Below are 27,679 nucleotides of genomic sequence, written 5' to 3' on the forward strand. Positions count from 1 at the left end.
AACATGCTTTTTTGGGCCCAACATCACCCAGGCAACCTGAGACAGGATGCAGGGTGTGGGGAGGTGGGGGACATGGCCACTGCCTTTGCAACAGCTTTCATTTTTAAAAGCCAAGTTCATTTCTTCCCTTCCTATGTAAAAGTTTTAGGTGTGTATAGTAAGTCATGGTAAACTAGTAGCTGATACTTTCTTCATATCCTGGTTTTCTAAACTTGGCCAAGTCCAGTTCTGGAAAAGCCCCCGAAAGCCCACAACCTGCTGCTGACAGTGGCAGAGACAGGCTTGTCCACCCAGAGCCAGCCAATGGGCCAGAGGCCGAGAGGAAAGAGCAGAGGAGGCTATAGTGTAGGGCACAGGCCAGGAACCAGTGTCTGCTTAGTAGTTTGATGTGATCTCAGATGAGTGACTTCCTTCTTCTGAGCCTGGGCTTCCATATCTGTGGCATGAATATATTGGGTCTCTCTCCTTTGAATTCATATGCCTGATATGTCTGTTTCTCATTCATCTTTGCTACCACCTGGACCCAGCCATCAACAGCACTGTTTGCTAGGCCTCTGCATGCCTGTGATCAGCCCTCCCTGTCCCTTTGTTGTCAGCTCTCTGTGTCAGCATTCTCCACACAGCAGCCACATTGAGCTTGTCAGACCCATCAGAACACCATATTCCTTAACGCTCAGTGCCTCCTTGCAGTTCTCCACACCTGGACTGCGGCCTAACATGTGCTGCCACCTCAGCCAAGCAGCCTCTCCCCACACCTCCCCTACTAGCCTCACTCAGCCGTGTCAGCCTTTGCATGCCCCAGCAGATCAGCCCAATGTCCCACCTTTATGCTTGTGTCCATTACCATTTCAGTACTGTCCCAGTACTGAAAGTCCTCCTGGCCTAACATCTGGTTCACATGCCATTGCCTCAGATACCTCTCCAGTTGTACTTTGTCTTTCTATTCTTCATCATGTTGCCTTTTGCTACCACCTTGTTTTTCATTCACTGATTTGGTGACAGCTCCTCCCCCTCATGAGAACAGGGGCTTCAGTGTCACCTCAGTCACCCAGAAGGGCTTGTGACACACTGTCAGCCCTTGAAATAATGTTGCGTGAATAGATGAATAGCATAAGGTCATGGGAGAGTGTAGGAGAAAGCCTGTGGGGGCCCAGGCATCGCTTGGCACACCTCCCTGCAAGGCAGATACTTTGCCCCCAAACTGCCTTGTGGTTAGAAGGATCCCATCACCTGAATTGACTGTGCCATCTGGTGCAGTCCTGGAGCACCACCTGCTAATGAAGGCAGAGAAGTTGTGTTTGCAGGTGTCTGTACATGGTAGGGACGGAAGGACACATGACCCTGGAGGGAGGAGACAGATCTTTCAAGTTCTTTCAACTTGTATCTGCAGATGAAGCAAGGAGGCCGGGGACCAGGTGCCACATTAGAACACCAACAGGAGATCTCCAAAATAAAATCAGAGCTTGAGAAAAAAGTCTTATTCTATGAGGAGGAGTTGGTCCGACGTGAGGCCTCCCATGTGCTAGAAGTGAAAAATGTGAAAAAGGAGGTGCATGATTCAGAAAGCCATCAATTGGCCCTGCAGAAGGAAATCTTAATGTTGAAAGATAAATTAGAAAAGTCAAAACGAGAACGGTAAGCCTTTATGAGCTCCTCAGCGCTGACAATGGAAGTGTATTCCCATGCAGAAGGGCCAGCATCAGCAAAGGTGAGGACTTTTAAACCTTCTCTTTGCTTCACCTCCTCAGGCACAATGAGATGGAGGAGGCAATAGGGACGGTGAAAGACAAGTATGAACGGGAAAGAGCAATGCTATTTGATGAAAACAAGAAACTCACCGCTGAAAACGAAAAGGTGACTTGAAATATCTGAATGATTACTTCATTTGGAAGTTGTGATTTTTCATTCTTGAGCCTTTCAGAAGTTTAGTATCTGTAATAGTTGGTCTTTTATACGGAGTGTTTTCATTTACTGAGAAACTGCTACTTGAAGTCACTATTTCTGTCACTTTTAGAGTTAGACTTGAATGGGAATGTGATTTAACTTAAAGACAGTCAGAAGTCCTTATCCTGAAATTTGTTTGGAGAAATGTCCTAACAATAAGAATCTCTAGGGAAGGGGGGAGGCGGGGATCGCGGAGGCGGGGACAGGGTGGGGGTGGGGGCAGGAGGGAGAAATGACTGAAACAATGAATGCACATGTGAATAAATGAATAAAAAAAGAAGAAGAATCTCTAGAACAACTTCCAATTTCAATTACGCTGCCCATGGGAATGCCAGACTAACAAATGATGTGGTAAAATTGCTTCATTTCAGCTTTGTTCCTTTGTGGATAAACTCACAGCCCAAAATAGACAGCTGGAGGATGAGCTGCAGGACCTGGCATCCAAGAAGGAGTCGGTGGCACACTGGGAAGCTCAGATTGCAGAGATCATTCAGTGGTACGTGCAGGGCAGGACACGAGAAGCCTCTGCCTTTTGCACTGTGCTGTTTGCTGAAGTCTCACGGTTGCCTACCTGAATCCCTAGTCTGGGCAGCCATTCTGTCAGTAGTTACCACGGTGGATGAAGGTGGGGAGACCCTGCCAGCTTACTCAGGACTTGAGTTGAGCTGTTTGTACTCCTCATTCTGAATGAAACACAGGTGGAATACTTCCTAGACCAACCATACATGGGACTGCAGAGAGCCTAAGAGGGAACCGGAGACTGGGCTCCTGTGGCATAGCAGGAATTGGCTTGTAACTGGTACTCTGGCTTCCATGACACTGTCCCAAGGAAGGCAGGAAGTATTCATCTTATTTGACTCCTCTTACCAATGGTAATGCCTCCTAAAACAAGCATCTCCCCATCTAGGGTCAGTGATGAGAAAGATGCCCGGGGTTACCTTCAAGCCCTTGCTTCTAAAATGACTGAAGAGCTTGAAGCTTTGAGGAGTTCTAGTCTGGGATCCAGAACACTGGTAAGATTTCTTCCAAAACCTGCATGCTTACTACTAAAGAATTCATTAGTAGTAGTATTTTAATTATGAATGTGGCACTTAAGTACCATTCTGGAATTCCAGTGAAGAGAGAGACTTATTTGGCCAGTGAGCATTAACCCTGGTTTGAAGAGTGTGTTGTCAGCTGTCAGGAGGTGACGATTTCTAATGCCATTCACACGCTTCGCCAGTAACTGTTGACCACAAGGCTCTGTGGCATGGTCTTAAAGTAGCAGGACTGGGCTCTGCCACAGGAAGCTGTGTTTATTGACTTGCTCCTCTGTCCACTCACTCAAGAGATCTGTGTTTTGAGTGCCAGAGTATGTGGCATGCTCTGGGCTCCTTGGGGACCCAGTGCCTCCTGTCCTGTTCCTGTGTGGTGGCCCCTTGGCAGAGGCTTCTTGCCACCATTATTCTGGGACACATTCCTTTCCTTTCCCTTTCCTTCCTCTCTTCCTCCCTCCACCCCAGGTGACCTCAGACTCTTGATCCTCCTGCCTCAGCCTCCTGCGTGCTGGGGTTACAGACATGTACCATCATGTTGGGTTCTCAGTTTCTGCTTTTTAAATATATGTGTGTAAGTTACTTTGCATTTTGTGGATTCTTATTTAAAAAACAATACAGAATTATACCTAGAACTTAAATTGGTGAACCCACATTTTATTTCTCACTCTCCTGGTTGAAAGTATGTTAACCCAAAAGGGGCAGCACCTTGCCTGCCACATATGAGCCTGGAGACCTCCACCCTGGGAACCCATTGCTAGACTCCAGACCCAACTCTGATAAATGATAGCACATTGTCACTTCACTTTCTGCATTTGCACTATCAAAACTCAACACTTCTGAAAACATGGACGAGACTCAGTTCTGCAAAAGGAAGGAATGTGACCATGTTCCTTTCTCCATAATGGAAAACATTTTGGTTTTTAGATTTTATGTTGATAAATACCAATTAGAATGCTCAGAGAGTTTTTTCCATTTTTCCATTTTGTTTTGATTCCAGTTATGTTTACACAAACATGTTCATAGTCAGGCTTACCAGTACTTATGAAAAGTGTTAAATAAACTGTTCACAGTCCTCATAAAAGATGAAAGTGTTGTTATAGGTCCTTTCAACAAAACAGGGTGGTCAACAGTTCTTCATATTGAAGGGCCCACTGAATGAGAATTTTTTTCCCTTTTTTCCCTAAGAGAAGTATATTGTTTGCCCATCAGTTCTTGAAATACATCCAGTGTGTAGCTGAGTGAGAACTCACTGAGATTTTCTTGTACAGTTGTTTTATCATCATCAGTAGCATCTAGTGAGGAGTTCAACGTACGTCTCTCCCTCCTCATCCAGTCCTGATTGGCACTTGTGAAACATCTTCCTTTTGTCAGTTTTCTTCTCTCTACTGTGGGTGGGAAATGAAAAACTCTCAAGTGAAAGCTTTAAACAAAAACCCTTGGGATGGTATTTCTAGATTTCTTTTATGTCTCTTAGAGGTGCAGTACTTTGGATGGATCAATAAGAAAGCAAAAGAATGGAATCATCAAGCTAGTTTGCTTCACTTTCCTTCCCTCTTTCCAGACCATTCCATCATGCCAACCCCAGCATTTTGTTTTTATCACTTTAGTCTTAGGTAGGAATGAGTAATGATAATAATCCCTAGGATACGAAGGAGGAAAATGTTTCCAGTTACGGGATACAGTTGATGTTACCGTAGTATAGTGGAGGTTTATGAAAGCGTCCAGTGGATCCACACAGAAATTGTACCACAGAATCAGGTTTATTCTTACTTAAAAATTTAAATAGGTGTGGTAGGATAGGCCTGTAATCCCAGCACTTGAAAGGCTAGGGCAGGAGGGTCCTGAGTTTGAGGCCAGCCTGTGATACATAGTAAGACCTGGTCTCAAAAAAATACTCTGATTTTTAGAAAACTAATAAAAAAATAAAAGTTACAAAACATCAAACTAAATGCAGATCTCATGGACCTTGACGATATCTGAGGGTTATCACTAAACATAGTAAAGGTTTAAGAGTAGAGAAGAGATGAATTACTTGTTTGCATTCATTTTATTTAACAAATAAATAATTTAAAATGTATTTTGAATATTTTAACCAATGTCAAAAGGATCCACTTTGGAAAGTTCGCCGTAGTCAGAAGCTGGACATGTCTGCACGGCTGGAGTTGCAGTCTGCTCTTGAGGCGGAGATTCGCGCCAAACAGCTTGTTCAGGAGGAGCTGAGGAAGGTCAAAGACACAAACCTCTCCTTTGAAAGGTATTTTGTCCTGTGGTCTACTCCTCAGGAGAAACTGGGGCCATGTGACCTTGGGCATACACCGAACTTTCAAGCCCTTGTTTTCCCCGTGTGAGAAATTGGCACAATGGAGCTTGCTGTCTGCAGGACCACATGAGGGCAGGAAGTCAAGGTGACTTGGAAGAGCTCGAAGGAAAGTAAAGGTTCCAGCACTTAGTAGGTTCTTTATAAGGATTGGGTTGAAGGAATATACGAGTGGTCTCACCTGTGGGGAGTGCTTAACGTTCTTAAGAAATAATGTTGACCCAGGCATGGTGGCATATGCATGTAGTCCCAGAATTTGGGAGGTAGAGGCAGGAGGATCATGAGTTCAAGGCCACCCTGGGCTATATAATGAGACTCTATCTCAAAAAAAAAAAAGAAAGAAAAGAGCCAGGCATAGTAGTGCACCCTCATAATCCCAGCTACATGGAAAGTGTAGGTAGGAGGATCACAGTGATAGGAAGATCACAATCAGAGGCCAGCCCAAGGGAAAACGTGCAAGACCCTATCTGAAAAATAATTAAAGCAAAAAAGGACTTGGGGCATGACTCAAATGGTAGAGGGTTTGCCTAACTAGTGTGAGGCCCTGAGTTCAAACCCTAGAACTGCCCCCTTTCCCCCAAAAAAAGAAAAAGAATGAGGGCATGTGGGGGCTGAGCGATTGGTGGCTCTTTCCTTGTGTGCAAGGTGGATGCTTGTCTCTCCTTTGCTGGTGGTGAGATTCATGGCCACCAGTCATGAGAAGTATCTGACAGGTACCTCTGGCTGCCATTCTGTTTGTCAGCTCAGAACTTGTCTTTCTAAGCTAAAGCTAATAATATATTAAAATAGAGATTGAAGATGGTGTGCCTGTTAGGATTTTTCTCCAGCTTGAAGCAGTTACAAGAAGACCACTTTTACATGGCAAGTGACACATAATTGCCGGTTCTGCTGTTTGCAGGGGCTGTTTCATAGGCTCAAAACATGGTCTTGAACTGCAGTTCCATAGAAATTGTGCCTCTTCTGCCATGAAGGGGTGACAGGTCACTGACAGGATTCAGAGTCCCAAATCATATCAGTTAGGGGCTAAAAATATTAGTAGTAGCTGCCATCTAAATTTGCTTCCTTTGTGACAGGAACTGCTCTAAGAACTGTGTTCTGTTCAGTTATGTGACCCACCGTGAGGCAGGTGCTCTTGTTATCCTTCTTTACAGATGATGAGACCCAGGTGCAGATGTGTGGAGGTGCATCTGACCTCCTGGCCAGATGTTACCTATGGCGGCCTGGCTCTCTCTGGCCCCTCCACAAAAGCACGAAGCTCACAGGGCCCTCGCACTGGGCAGTAGTGGTGCTCCTGGTGCAGCCCAATGTTCCAGTGTGGCTTTTAGGGTTCTGACAGCTGAGGGATCTGGGCTGTATGTCCGCAGGGGACAGAGGACTCATCTGGAAGTAAGATTTGGAGTGTCAGAAGCACACCTAGGGATTCATGAGATACACCTTTCTGACTCAGGACTTTTAAAGCCACATTTGAATGTTCACAGTTAGAAACATTTGTGTTGAGTAGAAAGGGTTCCCTGAACCCTGCCATGCTTTGGCCATTCTCAGGAGCCAGAGGGAAAGCCCCGCCATTGTGCCTGGCATGCCCTGATCCATGTAGACATGGCCTTGTTGCAGTGCACTTACAACCACTTCACCTTCTATTTCAGCAAACTAAAGGATTCCGAAGCCAAAAACAGAGAATTGTTAGAAGAAATGGAAATTCTGAAGAAAAAGATGGAAGAAAAATTTAGAACAGATACTGGTAAGTTAAATCACAAATACTTGAATTATTTACATATCAGCCTTTTCTAATAAGTGGCTTTGTTTTCTTTTAGAGTTAATAGGTTTTTTTTTTTTTCAGTTATGTAAAGTACTTACATAATTCCAAGGTCAAAATTTTGAAACAATACAGATACCTTCCCCAATGTAACCACTGTTTTTTGGTTTATTCTTCCTTTGTTTTATCCTGGAAACAAAGCAAATACATATGTATAGTTATGCATTTGTGTCCCCAGGTCACACAAAAGCAGCATGCTCTGTGCTATTCTATGCTGGGGAAGTCACTAGGCCACACCCTGGGAAGCTCTTTCACGTCTGTGCTCTGCCCTGCTCTGGGTTGTGCCAACCTTTGTGGATGGTGCGGGGCTATTTCCTGCTCCTAGAAAGTGCTGCAGTGAGCCAGGCATGAAGGTACACACCTGTAATTCCAGCACTCAGGAGGTGGTCCTGGAAGTGAGGCAGGAAGATCATGACATGAGGCCAGCCCATCTCAAGGAAACAAAATCAAACAGCTGGTTATAGTGGCATATACTTATAATACTAGCACTCAGGAGGCAAAGGCAGGAGGATTGGGAGGCAGAGGCCAGCCTATTCTACGTAGTGAGACCCTCAAAAAACTAAAACAAAAGTGTGTGATTTGCTTTTTTTTTTTTTAAGTACTGGGATTTGAAATTAGGGCCTTGTAGTGTTCTACCACTTGAACCATACCCCCAACCAATATTTTATATTTTTGTCAGTGTATTTTTGGGGTAGAGTTCTAGAAGTGGAGCTGCCAGGTCAACGACTGATGGATTATCAGGGATCTCTGTACCACAGCCCATGCTGAGAGTCAGCTTCATACTTTGGGATTTTTGCCACCCCGAGTATGCGAGAAATAGCATCTACTGTAAATTCAATTTACATTCTTTACCCATGTTTTAGAATTCAGATTATTAGTCTTAAGTCTTAGGAACTTTTTATATATACTGACAGTAAAAGCCTTCTGTTTGTGATGTTAAGTTGCAGGTATTTTTCCTACTTTGACTTTGCTTATATATATATATATATTTTTTTTTTTTTTTTTCTAAAAAAAATATTTTTCTTTTTTTGCAATTTTGGGAATAGAATCCAGGGCCTTGTGCATACTAGCAAGCACTCTACCACTGAGCTACAACCCTGGCTCAGAAAGACTTTTTCTGTTTTTGTTGGTCAATTTTTAATCAGCCTTGCCTGTCTTAAGTCATAGTTACAGAACCATTCCTGATTCCTAGCTGTTCAAGGGATCATAAGTGGGCTTTTGTTCCCCTAATATGCTTGTAGGGTCTCTCTCTCGCCCCTCCCTACCTCTGTCCCTTTTTCTCCTTTTCCCTCTCTTCCCCCCCTTCTCTCTCTATCCTCTTTCATTCTTGCTTTTTTTTTTTTAATTTTTACTTCTGAGTGGAGAGATCTCCCATGCTCATGGATTGGTAGCATCAACATAGTAAAAATGTCAATACTCCCAAAAGTAATCTACATGTTTAATGCAATTCCCATCAAAAGTCCAATGACATTCATTAAAGAGATTGAAAAATCTACTGTTAAATTTATATGGAAACACAAGAGGCCACGAATAGCCAAGGCAATACTCAGTCAAAAGAACAATGCAGGAGGTATCACAATACCTGACTTCAAACTATATTACAAAGCAATAAGAATAAAAACAGCATGGTACTGGCACAAAAACAGACATGAAGACCAGTGGAACAGAACAGAGGACCCAGATATGAAGCCACACAACTATAACCAACTTATCTTTGACAAAGGAGCTAAAAATATACGATGGAGAAATAGGAGCCTTTTCAACAAAAACTGCTGGGAAAACTGGTTAGCAGTCTGCAAAAAACTGAAACTAGATCCATGTATATCACCCTATACCAAGATTAACTCAAAATGGATCAAGGATCTTAATATCAGACCACAAACTCTTAAGTTGATACAGGAAAGAGTAGGAAATACTCTGGAGTTAGTAGGTATAGGTAAGAACTTTCTCAATGAAACCCCAGCAGCACAGCAACTAAGAGATAGCATAGATAAATGGGACCTCATAAAACTAAAAAACTTCTGTTCATCAAAAGAAATGGTCTCTAAACTGAAGAGAACACCCACAGAGTGGGAGAAAATATTTGCCAGCTATACATCAGACAAAGGACTGATAACCAGAATATATAGGGAACTTAAAAAACTAAATTCTCCCAAAACTAATGAACCAATAAAGAAATGGGCAAGTGAACTAAACAGAACTTTCTCAAAAGAAGAAATTCAAATGGCCAGAAAACACATGAAAAAATGCTCACCATCTTCTAGCAATAAAGGAAATGCAAATTAAAACCATGCTAAGGTTCCACCTCACCTGTTAGAATAGCCATCATCAGCAACACCACCACCAACAGGTGTTGGCGAGGATGTGGGGAAAAAGGAACCCTCTTACACTGTTGGTGGGAATGTAGACTAGTACAACCACTCTGGAAAAAAATTTGGAGGCTACTTAAAAAGCTAGACATCAATCTACCATTTGATCCAGCAATACCACTCTTGGGGATATACCCAAAAGACTGTGACACAGGTTACTCCAGAGGCACCTGCACACCCATGTTTATTGTGGCACTATTCATAATAGCCAAGTTATGGAAACAGCCAAGATGCCCCACCACTGACGAATGGATTAAGAAAATGTGGTATCTATACACAATGGAATTCTATGCAGCCATGAAGAAGAACGACATGTTATCATTCGCTGGTAAATGGATGAAATTGGAGAACATCATTCTGAGTGAGGTTAGCCTGGCCCAAAAGACCAAAAATCGTATGTTCTCCCTCATATGTGGACATTAGATCAAGGGTAAACATAACAAGGGGATTGGACTATGAGCACATGATAAAGCAAGAGCACACAAGGGAGGGGTGAGGATAGGTAAGACACCTAAAAAATTAGCTAGCATTTGTTGCCCTCAACGCAGAGAAACTAAAGCAGATACCTTAAAAGCAACTGAGGACAATAGGAAAAGTGGAACAGGTACTAGAGAAAAGGTTAGTTCAAGAATTAACCTAGAAGGTAACACCCACGCACAGGAAATCAATGTGAGTCAATGCCCTGTATAGCTATCCTTATCTCAACCAGCAAAACCCCTTGTTCCTTCCTATTATTGCTTATACTCTCTCTACAACAAAATTAGAAATAAGGGTAAAATAGTCTCTGCTGGGTATTGAGGTGGGGGAGAGGGAGGGAGAGGAGTGGGTGGTAAGGGAGGGGGTGGGGGCAGGGGGGAGAAATGACCCAAGCCTTGTATGCACATATGAATAATAAAAAGGAAAAAAAAATTTTTACTTCTAGCAGTACTGGGGCTTGAACTCAGGGCCTCACGCTGGCTAGGCAGATCCCTCTACCACTTGAGCTACTCCACCAGCCCACTCTACCCTCTTTCCTCAGCCTCTTGAGTTGTTGGTATTACAGGTATACACCACTGTGCCTAGCTTAGTTTCACTTTTTTAAAATAAAAAATGGTTGGTCCATTTGGAATTCATTCTGATCCACAATCTGAGGAGTCTGCCCAGTTAAATCTCTCACCTTAAGCTCGTTTCCCTTCTGATTCCATTTGTGGCTCTGGTCATATGAAGTCCCTGTGGCACTGTTCTGTTTCTGAATTCTCTGTCCTATTCCATTGTTCATTGTCAAAAACTACTTGGTTCTAATCACAGTGCTTCCATGGTTCTGTTGTTGTAGCGTCACTCCTCCACCCTCCCAGCCCACCTGCCTCCTCGTTCCTAGTTTTTCTAGAGAGTCTTTCTTGAGTTTTCTTACAGGCAACCATGCTGATTCTCTTTCTCATCCTGGGAAAGGTCTCCCTGGGGTTACATCACACTTGTCATGTGTTTTGTTTTGTTGTGTTGTGTTTTTGCCACACTGGTGCTTGAACTTTGGGCCTTGTGCTTGCCAAGCAGGTACTTTAATACCACTTAAGCCATACCCCCATCTCTTATTGCTGTATTTTTCAAATAGTGTCTCACATTTATGCCTGGGGCAGCCTAGACCTCCATCTTCCTATTTATGCCTCCTGTATAGCTGGAATAACAGAAGTGTACCACTGTACCCAGCTTTTATTGGTTGAGATGTGGTCTTGTGAACTTTTTGCCCCATCTGCCCTTGAGCCACCATCTTCCCTAATCTCCACCTCCCGAGAGGCTAGGACTATAGGTATGAGCTGCTACTCCCAGCCAAGCTTATCAATTTCTTTCAGAAGAACTGAAGTCTGGACCACAAGTCTTGATATTTAACAATAAAATCAGTCTCTTTAAAATTTTTACCTGAACTATTCTCTTTCTCTTGCAGGGCTCAAACTTCCAGATTTCCAAGATTCCATCTTTGAGTATTTCAACACTGCACCTCTTGCACATGACCTAACATTTAGAGTGAGTAATTACTTTTTTTTCATAGTGATAAATGAATTTATATAATTTAGAAATGATCTACCAGTGAAGCCACAAAGATACCAGTGCATTAAAACTTGCTGTTCCTCTCAAAACTGTGCTGGCCACATAATTGACCTGGAATGTTATTTTGTGAGGTTAGAGACACTTAAAGGTATTTGAACTGCTCACAACAGAACTTTCTAATGCTCATACTAAGTGTTTGATGAAGAAAGTGCTCAATGCCTTCAGAAAAGAAGTCTACACTGGCCTCTGGCTGTGTAGTGAGTATTTTGGGCAATTTAAAAAATAAAAATAATAAAGCCATTTCTGTGACTTTCACATGGATATATTGTTCTGTCCCAGTGACTGGTGGAAAATGGTGCTAAGACCTGGCCTTAGTGACCAGTGAGCTTGTAAGCTGACCCCCCCACAGAATGAGTCCCACTTCCTCCCTCCACAGATGCAACTTCCTATAGCATTCCAGGAGGCAAGATGTTCATTCCCTCCCTGAAACAATAACATAGACTTACTCTAGCAGTCATTTGAAGCAAATGGAACAATGAAAGCAAATGATGTCATTAATGAAGCTTCAATGAGGTGCCCTTTTTGGGTTTCCAGCTTTTTATTTAGAGAATTCTGATCCTATAAGAAAGTGGAAAATACAGTATTATGAGAGTGTACACCTGGCATTTTGCTACATTTGTGCTCTTGCTATCTCTCTCTCTCTCTCTCTCTCTCTCTCTCCCTCCCTCTCTCTCTCCCTTCCCTTCTCTCTCCTTCTCTCCCCTCTCTAAATCCCATATACACATATTTATTCTTCCTGAGCTATCCGAGTGACTTGTAGGCATCTGTGACCCCAGGATATCCCAGCATTTCTTTCCTGAAGTCAAGGGTGTTCTCCCGTGGACTGCAATGTCACCATAGGGCATTTTGCACCAGTGCTGAAGTTCCATATATGTGTTTGATCCTTGTGGTCCAGGCAGAGTCCTGGACAGCTGTGGTTCCTCCTAGTTCAGGATCTACCAGAGGTCATGGGTGGCAGCTAGTCCTCAGGGCTCCCTTGATCTAGAACAGATCTCCTGCCCTCTACCCTTATGACATTGCAGAATGTCCTACACTCTGTCCCATGTTTCCTCTTGATTACATGTCGGTTGGACATTTTGTCATGAATTCTACATCAGAGATGTGCACTTTTCTGACATAGTTTCACTATTAGGGTGAGGTGGTGTCTTCTGGAATGGGCCCACTGTAAAAGGGAGTGGCCAGCAGGTAACCTAGTGGGCATCTGTCTAGCAGTAGCTTTCTTACAGGAGTTGGCTCATGAGCCATTTTGGGCACATGCCTGTTGTTCACCCATCGGAAAAATTTGGGTTTGATCAAATTGGCAATCTTTGTCCTTTCCCCCAAGTCCTCAGTTTTTAAGAAGCAAATATATTTAACCATATTTGCCCTCTCATTCTTCAATGGATTTGCTGCAATACCCCTTTCTGGTCACTGTGGTGCCAGACCTCATCAGGGTGAGGAAGAGGTAAAGATTCAAAAGACTAGTTGCGGGCTGGCAGAGTGGCTCAAGTGGTGGTCGCCTTATTGTGTTTTCTTACCAGGATTTACTGGGTGGGAAATGATGGTTTTGTTCCTCCTGTCTGTCACACCATGAACTCCCTCTCTCTTCATCTGCATCCTCTCTGGTGGCCTTTTTGGAGGAAGTAAGCAGCTGCGGTGCTGCCTCCCCTGGCCCTGTCAGCAAGCAGCACCCTAAATTCCTCAAATTGAATCTGTTTGATTAATTAACCAACTAAAGAAACTAATGGGATATTACATGACTAACGTTAAATGACTCCGTTTTCTTCTCAGTTACCAGATCGCTAATTCATTTAACATTCCTTATTTGTGGGGAATGTTTGGCTTACATTTTCTAGTTTTGATAATTATCTAATTGACCCATTCTGCCCCTAGAAAATTTGATTACAAATTCAAATACTTTGCAGTATACAGTTGTGTTTTTGCCTTCCCGTCTGAATGTGGCTCCTTACATAGCAGCCTGATTAATTGCAGCTGTGGGAAGGTGCTCACCTGATTTGGGCCTTTGGGATTCTGATACAGAATCAAAGCACAATGGTAAACTGCTCTCTGCACCCTCCTCAGCACTCTTGGGTTTAGAATGCTGCTTCCTGTGCTGATGCTGGCACCCGTTCTCAGGATTGTTGAGGGCTGTGTGTATAGCAATAGCCTGAGATAATGGAGTGCTAGTTACAAGAAGTAGCTGCTAGTGGTTTGGAGTGCAGCTTCATATCAGCTGGATGGTTGTGGGGTGCCTTTGGAGCTCCTAAGTTCCTAGAGTAAAACACTGTGTTCAGAGAAGTACACACTTGCTCATAGGCCACAGACCTCTATGGATGTTAGAAACAAGGGTAAGAAGCACTTGACTATTTGGTCTGAAGGCTGCCAATTCCAGATAGAATTACTTGTAACTAAGTCAAAGGATTAATATTCCCCAATTTCTACCTTTAAATGGCCAGGGGAGAGAAGGCGACAGAAGAGTGGGTGGTAGGAGCTCACACAGGGAGCAGTCAGATGATGCCTCACTTTGGTGATAACTGGTGGCTTGCCAGACTCCACCTACTTATGCACTCACCACTGTAGCCTTACAGTGCCAAGGACAGTAGTCCTCAGGAAAAGTAGGACAGTTATGAGTAGACTGGGGGTCATTATGAGACCTGGGGTGACTGGGATACAGGGGACCCTAGTCCTTGACAGAATGTGCTCCTCAAGTAAAGAACCTTGTCTTTTTCTTTACACAGACCAGCTCAACTAGCGATCAGGAAACACAGGCTCCAAAGCCAGAAGTGTCCCCACCAACTTCTGTGGCTGCAAGCACAGACCAGCAAGAGGTAAAGTGGTATGCCCTGTGGGTGCTCTGAGGGCCTGTGATCTGCCCCATGTCCACATGACAGATGTTGCCTTGCTGACCAGTAGCCACACTGATTCCAAGGCTGACCCACCTGTCACTGCTGAGCCACTCCCAGGCTCTTAGTCCAACCTCTTGTCTTCATAATCCTGTCAGCCCATCAGCTGGATGAGGAAGGCTTTGGCAGGTGTTTCAACAATGCAGTAAATTAAAAATGCAGAAAGTTAATTATTAATAAATTCTAGAAAGAAATAACACCAGATGGGGCCTAACAGCTAAGTTTCAGTGCTGAGACAGGATGGTGCTCACCTTACTGCACTTGTCTCCCAGGACATGGCTCGACCCCCACAGAGGCCACCTGCTGTGCCACTGCCCACCACTCAAGCCCTTGCCCTAGCTGGACCAAAGGTAAGGCCTTGCTTGTAATCTAGGTGCCTTCTGAGCTTTACAAGATGACCTTTGGGTAAATAAGCACACGTGTTACTTTTGTGTATATGGTAGGGCCCTTGTATTCTGGAGTTGAGGGTGTTCAGAATAGCATGAATTCTAGGACCTGAGTCATCACAAGTGTGTTGCAACTGGAAGCTGAGTACAGTCTCCCTTCCCTACCCCTCAACCCCCAGTTGTGTGCCATCTACAGTGGGAACCTTTCATACATCCAGTTCCTTTCACGTTTATTGTTATTTATCTGTCTGCACTTAAAGAAACATGTGGTCTGTGGGCAAGAATTTTTTCCCCAGCATAAATGGAACTATACAGAATGCGCAGTTTAAATTTTGCCTTTCTCATAAGCCCATCCTGGAGAACCTTGCACTCTGTGCATACAGCTCTGCCTTGTTTACTATACCTGCCTGGGGGTCAGTCCCCTTTTCTTGTGTATAAATATCAATGCAGACCTAAGTCTTCCAATTGTGTTCAGTCTCTGAGTGAAAGCTTAGCATTTAGCTGTACCTGTTTGTATTTTGTCTTTTTTTATTGTTGTTGGTTGCACTGGAGTTTGAACTCAAGAGTTTTAAGCTTGCTAGGCAGGTGCTCTACTGGCTCTCTCCCTGCCCACCTCCTCCATCCTCCTGGAGAGTGTCCCCTTCCCCCTTCATACATGGTCTTGCCATGTATGTCTTCCTGAACAGTCTGTCACTTTTGTTGCTGTGGGTAGGCTTTGTGAACACACTGTCCCATGCTAGCCTCATACTTCTGTCCTTGTCGGTTGCATCCTAATGTGTCTGTTTTCATGGCTGGGGACAGTGAGTCTTCCCAGACTTTTGCTATTAGGAACAGGGCTTCTGTGGACATTTCTTGCATGTGTCACTCACCTAAGGGCCACTATAGGTGACAGCCCAACCCAGACGTGGCCCGTGGCCAGTGAGCAGCACATTCCTAGAAGAGAAATAACACATTGCAGCTTTTTAAGATGACACCCAAGTTGTTTATGAAGCAGTCAAAAGCAGACTGGCCCACCTCTCCCCAGTTCCTGGTCCACCTGACTATTCTTAATGTCTCTTGCAGCCTAAAGCACACCAGTTCACCATCAAGTCTTTCTCCAGCCCCACCCAGTGCAGCCACTGCACCTCCCTGATGGTTGGACTGATCCGACAGGGCTATGCCTGTGAGGGTGAGTGTTGACTGTCACGCCAGAGGTCACCACGTGACTTTACACATGCTGCTTTGGGCATCAGTGTCTGGGCAACAGTTCTCACACAGGCTAACCATTGAAAGTGAGGTACACCTGTGGGTTATTTGGGGGCAGGCTTGTTGCAGTCCTGGATCTCTGCTGCTACTGGAGAGTACTCTGGGCAAACCACCAGGTCATCTGCTGAGAATTACTGCAAGAGTCAATGTCCATGGTCAGTATAGAAATCAGGAAAAACAAGGAAGAAAACTGTAAAATCTTCACTATCAGATTGTCAAACCATGTCTTGGTTACTGTCTTTTTGCTATGAATTTTTTTTTTTTTTTGGCTGTACTGGGGGTTGAACTCAGCCTTGTGCTTGCTAACCAGGCACTCTATTACATGAGCCCTTTTTGCCTTGTTTTTTTACTCAAGGGTCTCACTTCATGCCTGGGCCAAACTAGACTGCATCATTGGAATGACAGGCACGCACCACTGCTTCCAGCTTTTATTAGTTGAGATGGGGTCTTGAGAACTTTTTGCCCAGGCTGACCTGGAACCTTGATCCTCCTGATTTTCACCTCCCAAGTAGCTAGGATTATAGGATTGAGCCACTGTGCCCAGCCACTTAGTTATTATTTTGAAATTTTGAAAATTGTCTTGTGTTCTTGGCCCATGTTGGGATTTGACAACCTGCTCTTGTCTCCCTTGCTCAGCCCGTTCACTCATATGATGGTAACTGCCCCATTTCCTAGATGAGCACTCGGCTCACTGCCACATCCTACATCAGAGCCCAGACCTTTGCTGCTCTGAGCGCAAAGGGTAGAAGTGCTGTGCAATAACAGCTTTTCTATTTTTTTTTCAAAGAAACCATTTCTTTTGTTAGTTCTTGTTTTGTTATTTATCATAAGCCTTTTGATTAGGTGCCAAGCCCCCTGCATTGCAACCATTGCCTGGTGACTGACAGCAGGTGATTCTGGGAAGATTTGGAGACTGGCCTGTGTGGAACGAGGGAAGGCTCTAGAGGATAACAGTAAATCAAGCTGTGCACGTATGCACTCCTATTCCAAGCCCACTTCCCTGAGGGCTCTACTGTAAGGGCTTGGACAACTGATCCCACAGCCTTTGTTGGAACTGTGTTCCACAGAGTATTGTTACCATATTGGACACCAGGACTTTCCTTGATGGGGCATGGCAACTGTTACACTGCCTCTGCGGTGACTTCATAGGCCACAGATTGTGAGGTGGGGCTCTCTCTCTCTTCCAGTGTGTGCATTTGCCTGCCATGTGTCCTGCAAAGACAGTGCTCCCCAGGTGTGCCCCATTCCTCCTGAGCAGTTCAAGAGGCCTCTGGGCGTGGATGTACAGAGAGGCATAGGGACAGCCTACAAAGGTTATGTCAAGGTAGGAAGCCATCTTTCATGCCACAGCCCAGCATGGCTCACTCTCTTTGAGGTGTGGTGACCAATGACCACACCCTAGCTAGTCATAAAATAATCCTTTTGCTATATGAAGTGACCCCTTCTGGGAATGAGGCAGTCAGACCAACCACAGCACTGTTTGCATGGCCAAGGACCTGAGCACCACAGAACACTGAGATCCCCCCTGGGTGGTTCCCATGTTCCCTGCCTCCTGGGCTGGGCATCAGGTCAGTAGGATTGAAATCAGGTTCCAAAGCTAAGTGGTGTTTGTGGACCACTTGTGCTTAGAGTGTCTCCACATACCTGTCCAGCCACAGGATCTAAGATGCAGTGTGTTTGGGGGAGCACAGCTGTTTGCTGGGTTGCCCAACTTCCCCTACCTCTCCTTACCATGGGCACAACCCTCCCCAATCCTATCCCAAGCTTTCTGGGCCAGGGAAGCTTAGATATAACTTTGGCCACCAGTCTGATTGGGGGCTGAGGGAAATTGTCCCTGGGGAACCAGAACAGTCTTGTGGCAACTGGTGGCACACTGAGAGTGAGTCTGAGATAACCTGGTGGTCTACACGTCAACTACCCAGACATGTTCTGACGGGCTCTGTGGCCCAAAGGAACATGGTCACTCTGTGTCTGTAGGTTCCGAAGCCCACGGGAGTGAAAAAAGGGTGGCAGAGGGCTTATGCAGTGGTCTGTGACTGCAAGCTCTTCCTGTACGACCTGCCCGAAGGAAAGGCCACCCAGCCTGGTGTTGTGGCCAGCCAAGTCTTGGACCTGAGGTAGGTTTCGTATGTCACTGTCCTTGTTCTATGAATTTTTGTTCTGCTTATTTATCCTTAGCCAGAAGCAGTTTGGTAATTGGGTAATCATTGACGTTATTTTTATCTTTACCTCCTTAAGTATTGTTTCAAAATTTAATGAAAGCTTGGTTGTTATTTAAAATACATGATGTAACTTTCCTGCTTTGGATATTTCTGCATTAAAAAATGTGCCGTATAGGCATTTCACATAAAAATACATAACCAATAACAACCAGAAGTTACCCCAGAGAAAAACTGTGTAGCCTGTGGTCATTTGTGCCTTTCAGATACCATGAAAGTTCTCTTGTCTGTGAGCCAGGGCTTTAACTGTGTGGCCATAACCTCTGCCACATATGACATGGCTCTTTTCCCATCAGATAGCACCGTCCTGGCATCAGGTACCTCATGCAGATGGAGGCTCTGCCCTTCTCTCCACTTTCTCACAGCTAACACCTCTGGCCCTGAGTCTCCCCAATTGTAGAATGGGGATAGCAGCCCCATTGCTGATGTGGAGGGCTGCTGGGAAGGTTAGGCAGTTATCAGAGGATACACTCCATGTAGACCCTGGCACGCAGAGCTGCTGCTGCACCCATGTCAGTTCCTCATACAGGAGGGCCTGTTCTATCATCCTTTCTCTGTGCCTCATGGGAATGGCAGACCTTATAAGCAGTTGACACTTGCTCTGGCTTGGACCTGGAAACTCAGGCTCCTGTGTTCTTAGGGCTGGGGCTGCAGCAGGCACTCTCAGGACAGCCACAAGAGCACTGCTGGGTCAGAATCCCTCCACAGAGCCTGCCCTTCCCACATCCCCAGCCTGAAGGGCACCTGCTTGCATGGTCCTTCGCTGCACAAGTGTGCCCTAGCCTGGCATGAGCCCAAGTCATGAACACTGTCTGAAGGTGGAGCTAGCTTTCCCACACTGACCTCACAATGTTATGCTCCTCTTGTTCACAAGAGAATTGTGCCAAGGGCAAGACAAATGATTGATGTGGAATTTGTAACTGGGGGACAGTCCAGTGTGACATGGCAGTGTGAATCAAGGCATGGGATTTTTCTCTCAGCCATCCCCAACCATCAAGACTTCTGTTAGAGCCTCAAGTCGTCCGTTGTTTTGGTAAGGGTCAGTGTCAGTGTCTCCTGGTCCAGGAGGCAGCCAGGGGCCACCTGTGCAGCAGACAGGAGTCTGGGGTTGCCTTTTCTTGCAACCAGAATCTGAAGGATGAGGGAAAGCCTGTGTGATCTTCCCAGAGCTCTGAGTGTTTCTTTCTTGCCAGAGATGAAGAGTTTTCGGTGAGCTCAGTCCTGGCCTCAGATGTCATCCATGCAACACGCCGAGACATCCCATGTATATTTAGGGTATGAGTTTTTCTGATATGTTTTCTAATTTTTAGAGACCATTTTATTAATCACATGGTTAAAATGCAGCAGTTCTGCATGTTTTGTTGCATTGAAGCAAATATGAGTGGATGTCCCGGATGACTTCCTTGTCCACCTTCCCATCTTGCACCAGGTTCTTCATGCATGTCCCTCCTGTCATACCTTGACCCTCTTCAGCAGCAACCACACACACAACACAGCCTGTATCCCTCTTCTGGGGAACCTGCACACCAGCTTCTTTTCTAGGTACCCTCCCAACTTCAGTTGACCCCTCCCTTCTCACCCATTCTGAAGTGCCTTTTCCACCTTATCTGGCCATGGTGCCTCAGTGCTAGAGGAAGCTGCACAGTGGATTCCATGAGAACCATCCCGTTCTAGTGCTGCTCTTCCCATCATTTGCTCTTCACTAGCTGATGGAGACAGGAAGAAGTCATTTCAATGAATAGTCCTGGCTTCCCAGTGTTTGAGTTGGAACCCCCACTCCTTGAGTTAGCATTAGACACTGGGGCATTAGGAAGCATTGTGGATCAGAGAAAGACATGCACTGCCCCTCCACTGGGATTTTTTATAAACACAAACTTTAGTTGATGGCAGAACTAAGTCTGAGAGTCATTTTGTACTAAATCACATCTCTGATCAGAAATAGCCTCATATGCAATTCAGAAAATTGCCACCATCACTTGCTTAAAGTGACCATTATTTTGAAGCCACTGAAGCTTTTAGCTCCCTTAATAAGCACTTAGTGATTGCTCACAGGAAGCAGGATTTTATTGAGACCCTGTCTTCCGTGAACATGTTCTAAGACTCTACTTTTTAATTATCATAAGATTATTAAAGCAATTTTAGGCAGGCACAGTAGCTCACAACTGTAATCCTAGCTACTTGAGAGGCAAAGATAAGGAGAATTGTGGTTTGAGGCCAGTCCAGGCAAAATGTTCTGGAGACCTCATTCTACCAATAAAGAAGCTGGGCATGGTGACACATGCCTGTCATCCCCGCTATGGAGGAAGCATAAACAGGAGGAGAGAGGTCCAGGCTGGCCCCATGCATAAATGCAAGACCCTATTTGAAAAATACATAAAAACAAAAAGGGCTAGGGCATGACTCAAGCACAAGTCTCTGAGTTTAAACTCCAATACCTCTGGAAAAAAAGAGAGAGAAATGGGCAGTTACACCATAGTTTTGAAATCTGATCATGAAGGGATTTCCCAGAGCTGTGCCTGTAATTACACACCTTTCCTTTTTACTTCCCTGAGAGCCTCCTGGAACCTATGACACAACCCTCCACCTGTGACCTCTAGAGCGAGTGCTTTCTGAGGGCAGGTGCCTGCTGTGACCTGGCTCCCTGACGGCTCTGTTTGTCTTTTGTTTTCTCTCCTGAAGGTGACGTCCTCTCTCTTAGGTGCACCGTCCAAGACCAGCTCGTTGCTCATCCTGACAGAAAATGAGAATGAAAAGAGGAAGTGGGTGGGGATTCTGGAAGGTCTCCAGGCCATCCTCCACAAGAACCGGCTGAGGAACCAGGTCGTGCACATCCCACGGGAGGCCTATGATAGCACACTGCCGCTCATCAAGGCTGTCCTCGCCGCTGCCATCGTGGGTATGTCCCTGACAGGCTGAAAAGGCAGAGTATCTCAAAGGTTTCTATAACACTGTCTGAGAAGTCAAACGAAAAACTGCACACATATGAATAAAATAAAATATGTATATATCTACAACGAATTTGCAATAAACTACACAACATATTAAAAAAAAAAAGGCTGCAATTGTGTCATCCCATCCTGAATGTGGAGATAGTTTCTCCGTGTGTTTAAGAAGCAGACAACTTATGAAATGATGTATGTTGTTCCCCCCAGATGGAGACAGGATTGCCGTTGGCCTGGAAGAAGGGCTCTACGTCATAGAGCTCACCCGAGATGGTGAGTGAGCAGGCTGCAGCTCAGGTCCCACTTGGTGCTACAGTAAAGCACAGGACCAACATAGGGCCTTCAGTGCGTGCAGGGAATTCACCTGGCGCTTGGGGAGTGGCTTAGTGATGCAGTGCATGAGGCCTTGTTCCATCCTTAGCACCACAAAACTTCCTAGTACTTGGGAGGCTTAGATAGGGAAGATTGCTAGCCTATCTCCAAAATAACCAGAGCAAAATGGACTGGAGGTGTGGCTTAAGCGGTAGAGCGCCTGCTTTATAAGTGCAAAGCCTCAAACTCAAACTCCAGTCTCACCAAAAAATTAAAAAATGAAGCAAAACAAAAGAATTCGCCTGGTATGTAAATTAAGTCTCTAAATCAGAGGACTTTATAAACAAAGGGAAAGGCAAGTGGCAGAGAGAAATAATTTCTGCCAAATACGGCAGGTGTTTTGTCTTATTTCTTGAGTGTCCCTTGGCACAGTAGAGTGCCCAGACATGGTGGCTTGATGGCATCATGAGCCTGGGGACATGGTGGTGAGTTCCTTTTTAGGTCCATTGAGTGAGGAGTGAGGTGGGGTTGGGGTCAGAGCTTCCCAGGAGGACCTGCACAGTTCCTGGTGTGCTGAAGCTTTGTATAGAGATTAGTTCCTCTACATCACATTGGATATGTCACTCTTGCCAGCTAGGAAGGCAGAAGTGTACCTGCCCATCCTTGCTTCATATCCCTGGCCTAAGAGCAGAAAAGCCAAAGGCTAGAGCTACCCAAGGGCTCCAGAGCCTGGAGGAGCTATAGCAGCCAAGGGCTGCTCAGTCCCTTGAACTCCAGACCAGGACCTGCATGGTGGGGAGCCTCAGGCAGCTAGTGTCCTGGGGCTAAGTTGGGGCCCAGTGAGAGGCAAATGCTTTCCAAGAGCTCATTGTAGGGTCTTTTGAGGCTGGAGATAACATTTGTTTACCACTCACTACTCAAGATATGTTTGGTGCTAGAATATGAGCCTTGGGAGTAAGCAGCTGGAGCCATGACACTGCAGGCAGATGTGCAAATGTGGTGGGCAGAGGCGGGTCTTAGCCAGGGCGTTAGGATGGTGGACAAGATGCCTGTGTATCCATGTTACAACACTGCCTCTGAGGTGGAGGACAGCTGGGTGGGAATGTCCTCATGGGAAGGCACCGAGGGGGCACCTGGGGGCCATTTCCACCTGGTATCTAGCAGGGAACACTGAGCTGAGCTGACTCGCTGACTTTGCACTGTCACCATTGCTTTCCTCGCCATAGTGATTGTCCGCGCTGCCGACTGTAAGAAAGTGTACCAGATTGAGCCTGCACCCAAGGAGAAAATCATTGTCCTTCTCTGTGGCCGGAACCACCATGTGCACCTCTATCCGTGGTCTTCCTTTGATGGAGCAGAAGGCAACTTTGATATCAAGCTTCCAGAAACAAAAGGCTGCCAGCTCATAATGACTGCGACGCTGAGGAAGAGCTCATCTACCTGCCTGTTCGTTGCAGTGAAGCGACTGATTCTCTGCTATGAGATACAGAGAACTAAGCCTTTCCACAGAAAGCTCAGTGAGATGGTGGCTCCGGGGCACGTGCAGTGGATGGCCGTGTTCCAGGACAGGCTCTGTGTTGGCTACCCTTCTGGGTTCTCTCTGTTGAGCATCCAGGGGGACGGGCAGTCTCTCGACCTGGTAAATCCCACTGACCCCTCGCTTGCGTTCCTCTCACAGCAGTCTTTCGATGCCCTTTGTGCTGTGGAGCTCAAAAGCGAGGAGTACCTGCTTTGCTTCAGCCACATGGGACTGTACGTGGACCCTCAAGGCCGGAGGTCACGCATGCAGGAGCTCATGTGGCCTGCGGCTCCTGTCGCCTGTAGTATGTATATGTTTTTCTGTTGCCATATCCCTGTTGCTGCTTCTCACATCGACAGTCGGCATGTGTTCTATTTGCTTTGGTTTGTCTCCCAGTCCCCTAGCCAAGTTACAGCAGGACGAGAGGGGCCCACGCCTCCATGGTGCAAGTGCCCAGAGCCTTGCTCTTCCAAGCACTTCCACTGGTCTCCAGAGCCCCGAGGACAACAGTGGACTCCCTGGGCAGAAGGGCACAGTGAATAGAAGAGGGAGCTGGAATTTCTCTCTCCTGAAAAGGAAAGAGATTAATAGATAAACTTACACAACAGTGTAAACAGAGGTTTTTGGTGGCCAGGATTTTCAGGTGCAGTCTCTTGTAGGCTAGGATTTTTTTTGAAGCGCGTGGGAGCTATTCTGTTTTCACACAGTTGGGTTCGTAATTTGCTTGGTATAAGTGATTTTCTGTGTGGGAAGTCGCAGAGGCTGGGTAAGCCCGGCACTTCTAGTGTCTGGGCTCAACAGAGAGCACCTCTCAGCTTGGTTTTCAATGGCTTTTTTTTTTTTTTTTTTTTGTGGTAATGGGGGTTGAACTCAGGGCCCTGTGATTGCTAGCCAGGTGCTCTACCACTTGAACCATGCTCCGCAGCCCTTCTTATTTTAGTTACTTTTCAAAGAGGGCCCCTGGTTTTTCCCAGGCCACAGTCCTCCCGTTTATGTGACCCACATAGCTGAGATAGAATGTTAGGCACCACCACACCCAGCTATTGGTTGAAAGGGGGTCTTGCTATCTTTTTGCACAGGCTGGCCTAGAACCTTGATCTTCCCAGTCTGAGCCTTCTGAAATCTGGAATTACAGATGCAAGCCACCTCGCTAGGGTCCCAGTTGTGTTCAAGGGCCTTAGGCCTTGCAGGCCTCTATCTGGAATCTCAAGAAATCAGCTGTCAGCAGCCTACAAGGCACACCCAATTTTGACACAGCTGCTATGGGTGCTGGGGTGGAAGGTAGAGTGTAATACTTTTCCTTAATTACCTAAACTAAAACTTCTGAGCTGCCTCTTTACTGGCCCTGCCAAGCTGGCAGTGTGACCAGGGACGTGGGGGCTGACATCTGGCTGCAGAGTGGGCTGCACCATTCTGGCGCCCTCCCACATGTCCAGGCAGCTGGAGTAGCAGGCCTAGGGTGCAGGGCCAGCAGGAAGGGACAGGTCCATTGCCTCAGCGCCCTTTTCCTGGTCTTCTCTACATGGGCAGACAGTGCGGAGTTCAAGGCATGCCATCCTCACCTCTAAAACTACAGTTTTCTGCCAGATTTACAGTTGCCAAGCACTCAGATCACAGCAGTTTTATAGCCCCAGCCACAAATAACCAGCATAGACCCTGCCATCCATACCTTTCCACCCTTCATGTGTCTTTCCTGTCTGCCCTGTGCTTAACACAGAATCTAAGTCAACTTTAGAGCTGGCAGAAGATAATAAAGGAAGTTTGAAGTAGGGAGGTGCTTGCAGGAGCTAGGTGCTGGGCTGTCTCCTAGGGCAAGCCATTCCCATTCCTGTCCTTAGGAGAGGAGGCAACAGAGGTAGCTAGTCTGTCAGACTCCAAAGCCTACATTTTTCCCACCATTTTGATTCAGAGTTTTCTTTAGACATCTCAGTTTATCATTTACCACCAAATTAGAAATGAAGCCCTACATATTCAAGTAAGAGCATTTCTCAGATTCCCCCAGTGGAGAGTGATCATCTGAAAGTGAATTCAGGGCCAGCTTTTGCATGTGGCACTCAAAAAGAGGTTCACATGGTGTGTCTGAAGCATCATTTCTAAGGTGGTTTGGTGACCAGTTCTAGCATCTTGTCTACTGCCTGGACCCTTTTATCTTTCCTTTTCTCTACTCAAAAGAGAAAGGCTGATTGTGTACTGTGGTTGGAGTGTGATTGAAACATAGCAGCAGCTTTTTTAAAGTGCTTTTCCATGGATAAGGTGCAACATAAAGATTAACTTATCCTATGTGTTCTGGATTTTGTGGCCTGACCACTTCAAGTTCTGTATTTGTAAGAGGTAATACCCAGGAACTATGCCAGGGGCAGGGTAAGGTCAAATGTGTGGCAGTGTGAAGGTGTGCAGACTGCAGCCTAGCCATCAGCAGCAGCATGACTGAGGGAAAGTGGAAATCTACTGCTCTCCGTGTCTGTCTGTCATTGAGATGGGTTTCACTGCTGTCCCAAATGTGGGGGGTCCCCCTCAATCTCACATGCCCTGTGAGGTAGTGGGCCTTAGGTGCACATTTATAGTGTGCTAGGTTAATTGTCATCACCTGAAAAATTCCTTAGATCAGATGGGGAGAGGAAGATAGCACCACCCATGAAAGTGATCACCGTTGCCTGCATTGCGTATTCAGAGCAGACCACCAAAGGGACGCCCACAGCACCCTTACCGGGATGGTTCACAGGAGAGCCCTGCCCCGTATTATTAGCATGAGACACAGATGACCAGGCCTCCCCCTCCAGAGCCAAGCAGTAGCTATGGTGTCTTAAATACCTACCCAGAAATCTGATTTCTTGGCATCTCAAGAAGGAATCTGCCTCACACTGCTAAACAATTGGCCCTTACGTGGATTTCGTGTGTGTTGAGCATGAATTAATATGCTTTTGCTATAACTGTTTCTTGTAAGAGAGCTAAATGAAAAGGCAAAGTGTAAATCATCTGCAGTGTCTACACTATGCCATTTAAAACATCCATCACCTAGGCATGGAAGGAATGGGGTACATTTAAGCTTTTGATTGTGTGTGTGACCTTGAAGTGAAGATGACCTCTAACATGGGAGCTTGAGAAGAGTTTGATGATGTAAGCCCAGCAGCAGGTAGGGCTGCCTCCCCTTTGCACCTTGTCCAGGGCTAAGGTGGCCTTCGGAGCAGGAAGGCAAGGCTGGGGCTACCCCCCACTTACGTGCTTTGCTCCATCTGCGCCAGGTTGCAGCCCCACCCATGTCACGGTGTACAGCGAGTATGGCGTTGATGTCTTTGATGTGCGCACCATGGAGTGGGTGCAGACCATCGGCCTGCGGAGGGTAAGGCAATTTAGGGTGGCCTCACTCTGGGTGGCTTCCCACCCATCTGTCCTCAGCTGCGTATGACTGTCCTTCTCTGCTTCCCCACACAGATAAGACCACTGAACTCTGATGGCAGTCTCAACCTGCTTGGCTGTGAGCCTCCGCGCCTCATATACTTTAAGAGCAAGTTCTCAGGTGAGCCTCTCAGCTGGTGTGTGTTTGAGGGGCAGACCCCTGGGCTTCTCTGTGGGCCAGCTGCTAGCTTGCAGGGATGCATGACTGCTTCACTCTCCTGCAGGAGCCATCCTCAACGTGCCCGACACCTCCGACAGCAGCAAGAAGCAGATGCTCCGGACACGGAGCAAACGGCGCTTTGTCTTCAAGGTTCCAGAGGAAGAGAGGCTGCAGCAGCGGCGGTGAGGGCACCTGCTGGAAGGAAGAGGGGCTGGTGTAGAGCCAGAGGGTACTGCAGGTTCTTAATTACCAAACTGCTGCCTTTTCCCAGAGAGATGCTCAGAGATCCAGAATTGAGATCCAAAATGATATCCAATCCGACCAACTTTAACCACGTGGCCCACATGGGTCCTGGCGACGGGATGCAGGTGCTCATGGACCTGCCTCTGGTATGTTCACAGTCTGGGGAGGGGCTCCATCTGGTCCTGTGCTGGCACCCACACCTGTGCAGACCATCCCCCCACACCTGTGCAGACCATCCCCCCACACCTGTGCAGACCATCCCCGAGGCAGGGCCTCTGAGCTCGCTGCCTCTCCTGTCCTGTCCTCCTCAGTGGGCTGTGCTGACCTGCAGCACTGTCACACAGCCTGTCTCTGATGCAGCCCTTCAGTGTTTTCCAGCTAATGAGCATTAGGGCATTACCTGAGCCACTCCTGGGCTGTGGGCAGGCATCTGAGTGGAAGGTCCTGTTTCCATCTCCATCTGCCCTTCAGCTGAAGAAGGGTTTCTAACTTCTTGGTATGAGGGATAACGTGGTTTTTCTTTTCCTTATTTTAAGTGTTTTCTGTAGGATTTGACTTTTCCCCAAATTGCCATGGCCAATATTTAGCTCAAACTTAGCTCAAACTGACCAGAGGCTGTGTACAGAGGCCCTAGGTGGCCTTTGCTGACTGTCCCTGTTCATGTGCCTCCTCTCTCCCAGAGTGCAGCGCCCCCCACCCAGGAAGAGAGGTCTGGCCCCACCCCTGCGGGCCTGGCCCGGCAGCCCCCGTCCAGGAGCAAACCCTACATCTCGTGGCCCTCATCAGGTACTGAGAAAGGGTGGGTGCTGGGAC

General features: G+C 46.3%; 1 protein-coding gene across 1 annotated transcript in view; it reads left to right on the forward strand.

Annotated features, from left to right (window-relative positions):
• The window catches only part of Cdc42bpb (CDC42 binding protein kinase beta), a 105,278-nt gene that overhangs the window by 72,342 nt on the left and 5,257 nt on the right, over window positions 1–27,679 (forward strand). Inside the window, exons 15-35 of the mRNA XM_020167364.2 lie at window positions 1,391–1,635; window positions 1,749–1,854; window positions 2,316–2,440; window positions 2,852–2,957; window positions 5,087–5,235; window positions 6,942–7,036; window positions 11,399–11,478; window positions 14,280–14,369; window positions 14,717–14,794; window positions 15,893–15,998; window positions 17,263–17,399; window positions 18,053–18,192; window positions 19,488–19,569; window positions 20,974–21,190; window positions 21,447–21,509; window positions 22,775–23,371; window positions 26,310–26,407; window positions 26,500–26,584; window positions 26,688–26,805; window positions 26,895–27,012; window positions 27,547–27,652. Coding sequence (XP_020022953.1) covers window positions 1,391–1,635; window positions 1,749–1,854; window positions 2,316–2,440; window positions 2,852–2,957; window positions 5,087–5,235; window positions 6,942–7,036; window positions 11,399–11,478; window positions 14,280–14,369; window positions 14,717–14,794; window positions 15,893–15,998; window positions 17,263–17,399; window positions 18,053–18,192; window positions 19,488–19,569; window positions 20,974–21,190; window positions 21,447–21,509; window positions 22,775–23,371; window positions 26,310–26,407; window positions 26,500–26,584; window positions 26,688–26,805; window positions 26,895–27,012; window positions 27,547–27,652 — 2,941 coding nt within the window. The remainder of the gene's footprint in view (window positions 1–1,390; window positions 1,636–1,748; window positions 1,855–2,315; window positions 2,441–2,851; window positions 2,958–5,086; window positions 5,236–6,941; window positions 7,037–11,398; window positions 11,479–14,279; window positions 14,370–14,716; window positions 14,795–15,892; window positions 15,999–17,262; window positions 17,400–18,052; window positions 18,193–19,487; window positions 19,570–20,973; window positions 21,191–21,446; window positions 21,510–22,774; window positions 23,372–26,309; window positions 26,408–26,499; window positions 26,585–26,687; window positions 26,806–26,894; window positions 27,013–27,546; window positions 27,653–27,679) is intronic.

The sequence above is a fragment of the Castor canadensis genome, chromosome 3 (genome assembly GCF_047511655.1).
Source record: "Castor canadensis chromosome 3, mCasCan1.hap1v2, whole genome shotgun sequence".
In the NCBI taxonomy this organism is placed as follows: Eukaryota; Metazoa; Chordata; class Mammalia; order Rodentia; family Castoridae; genus Castor; species Castor canadensis.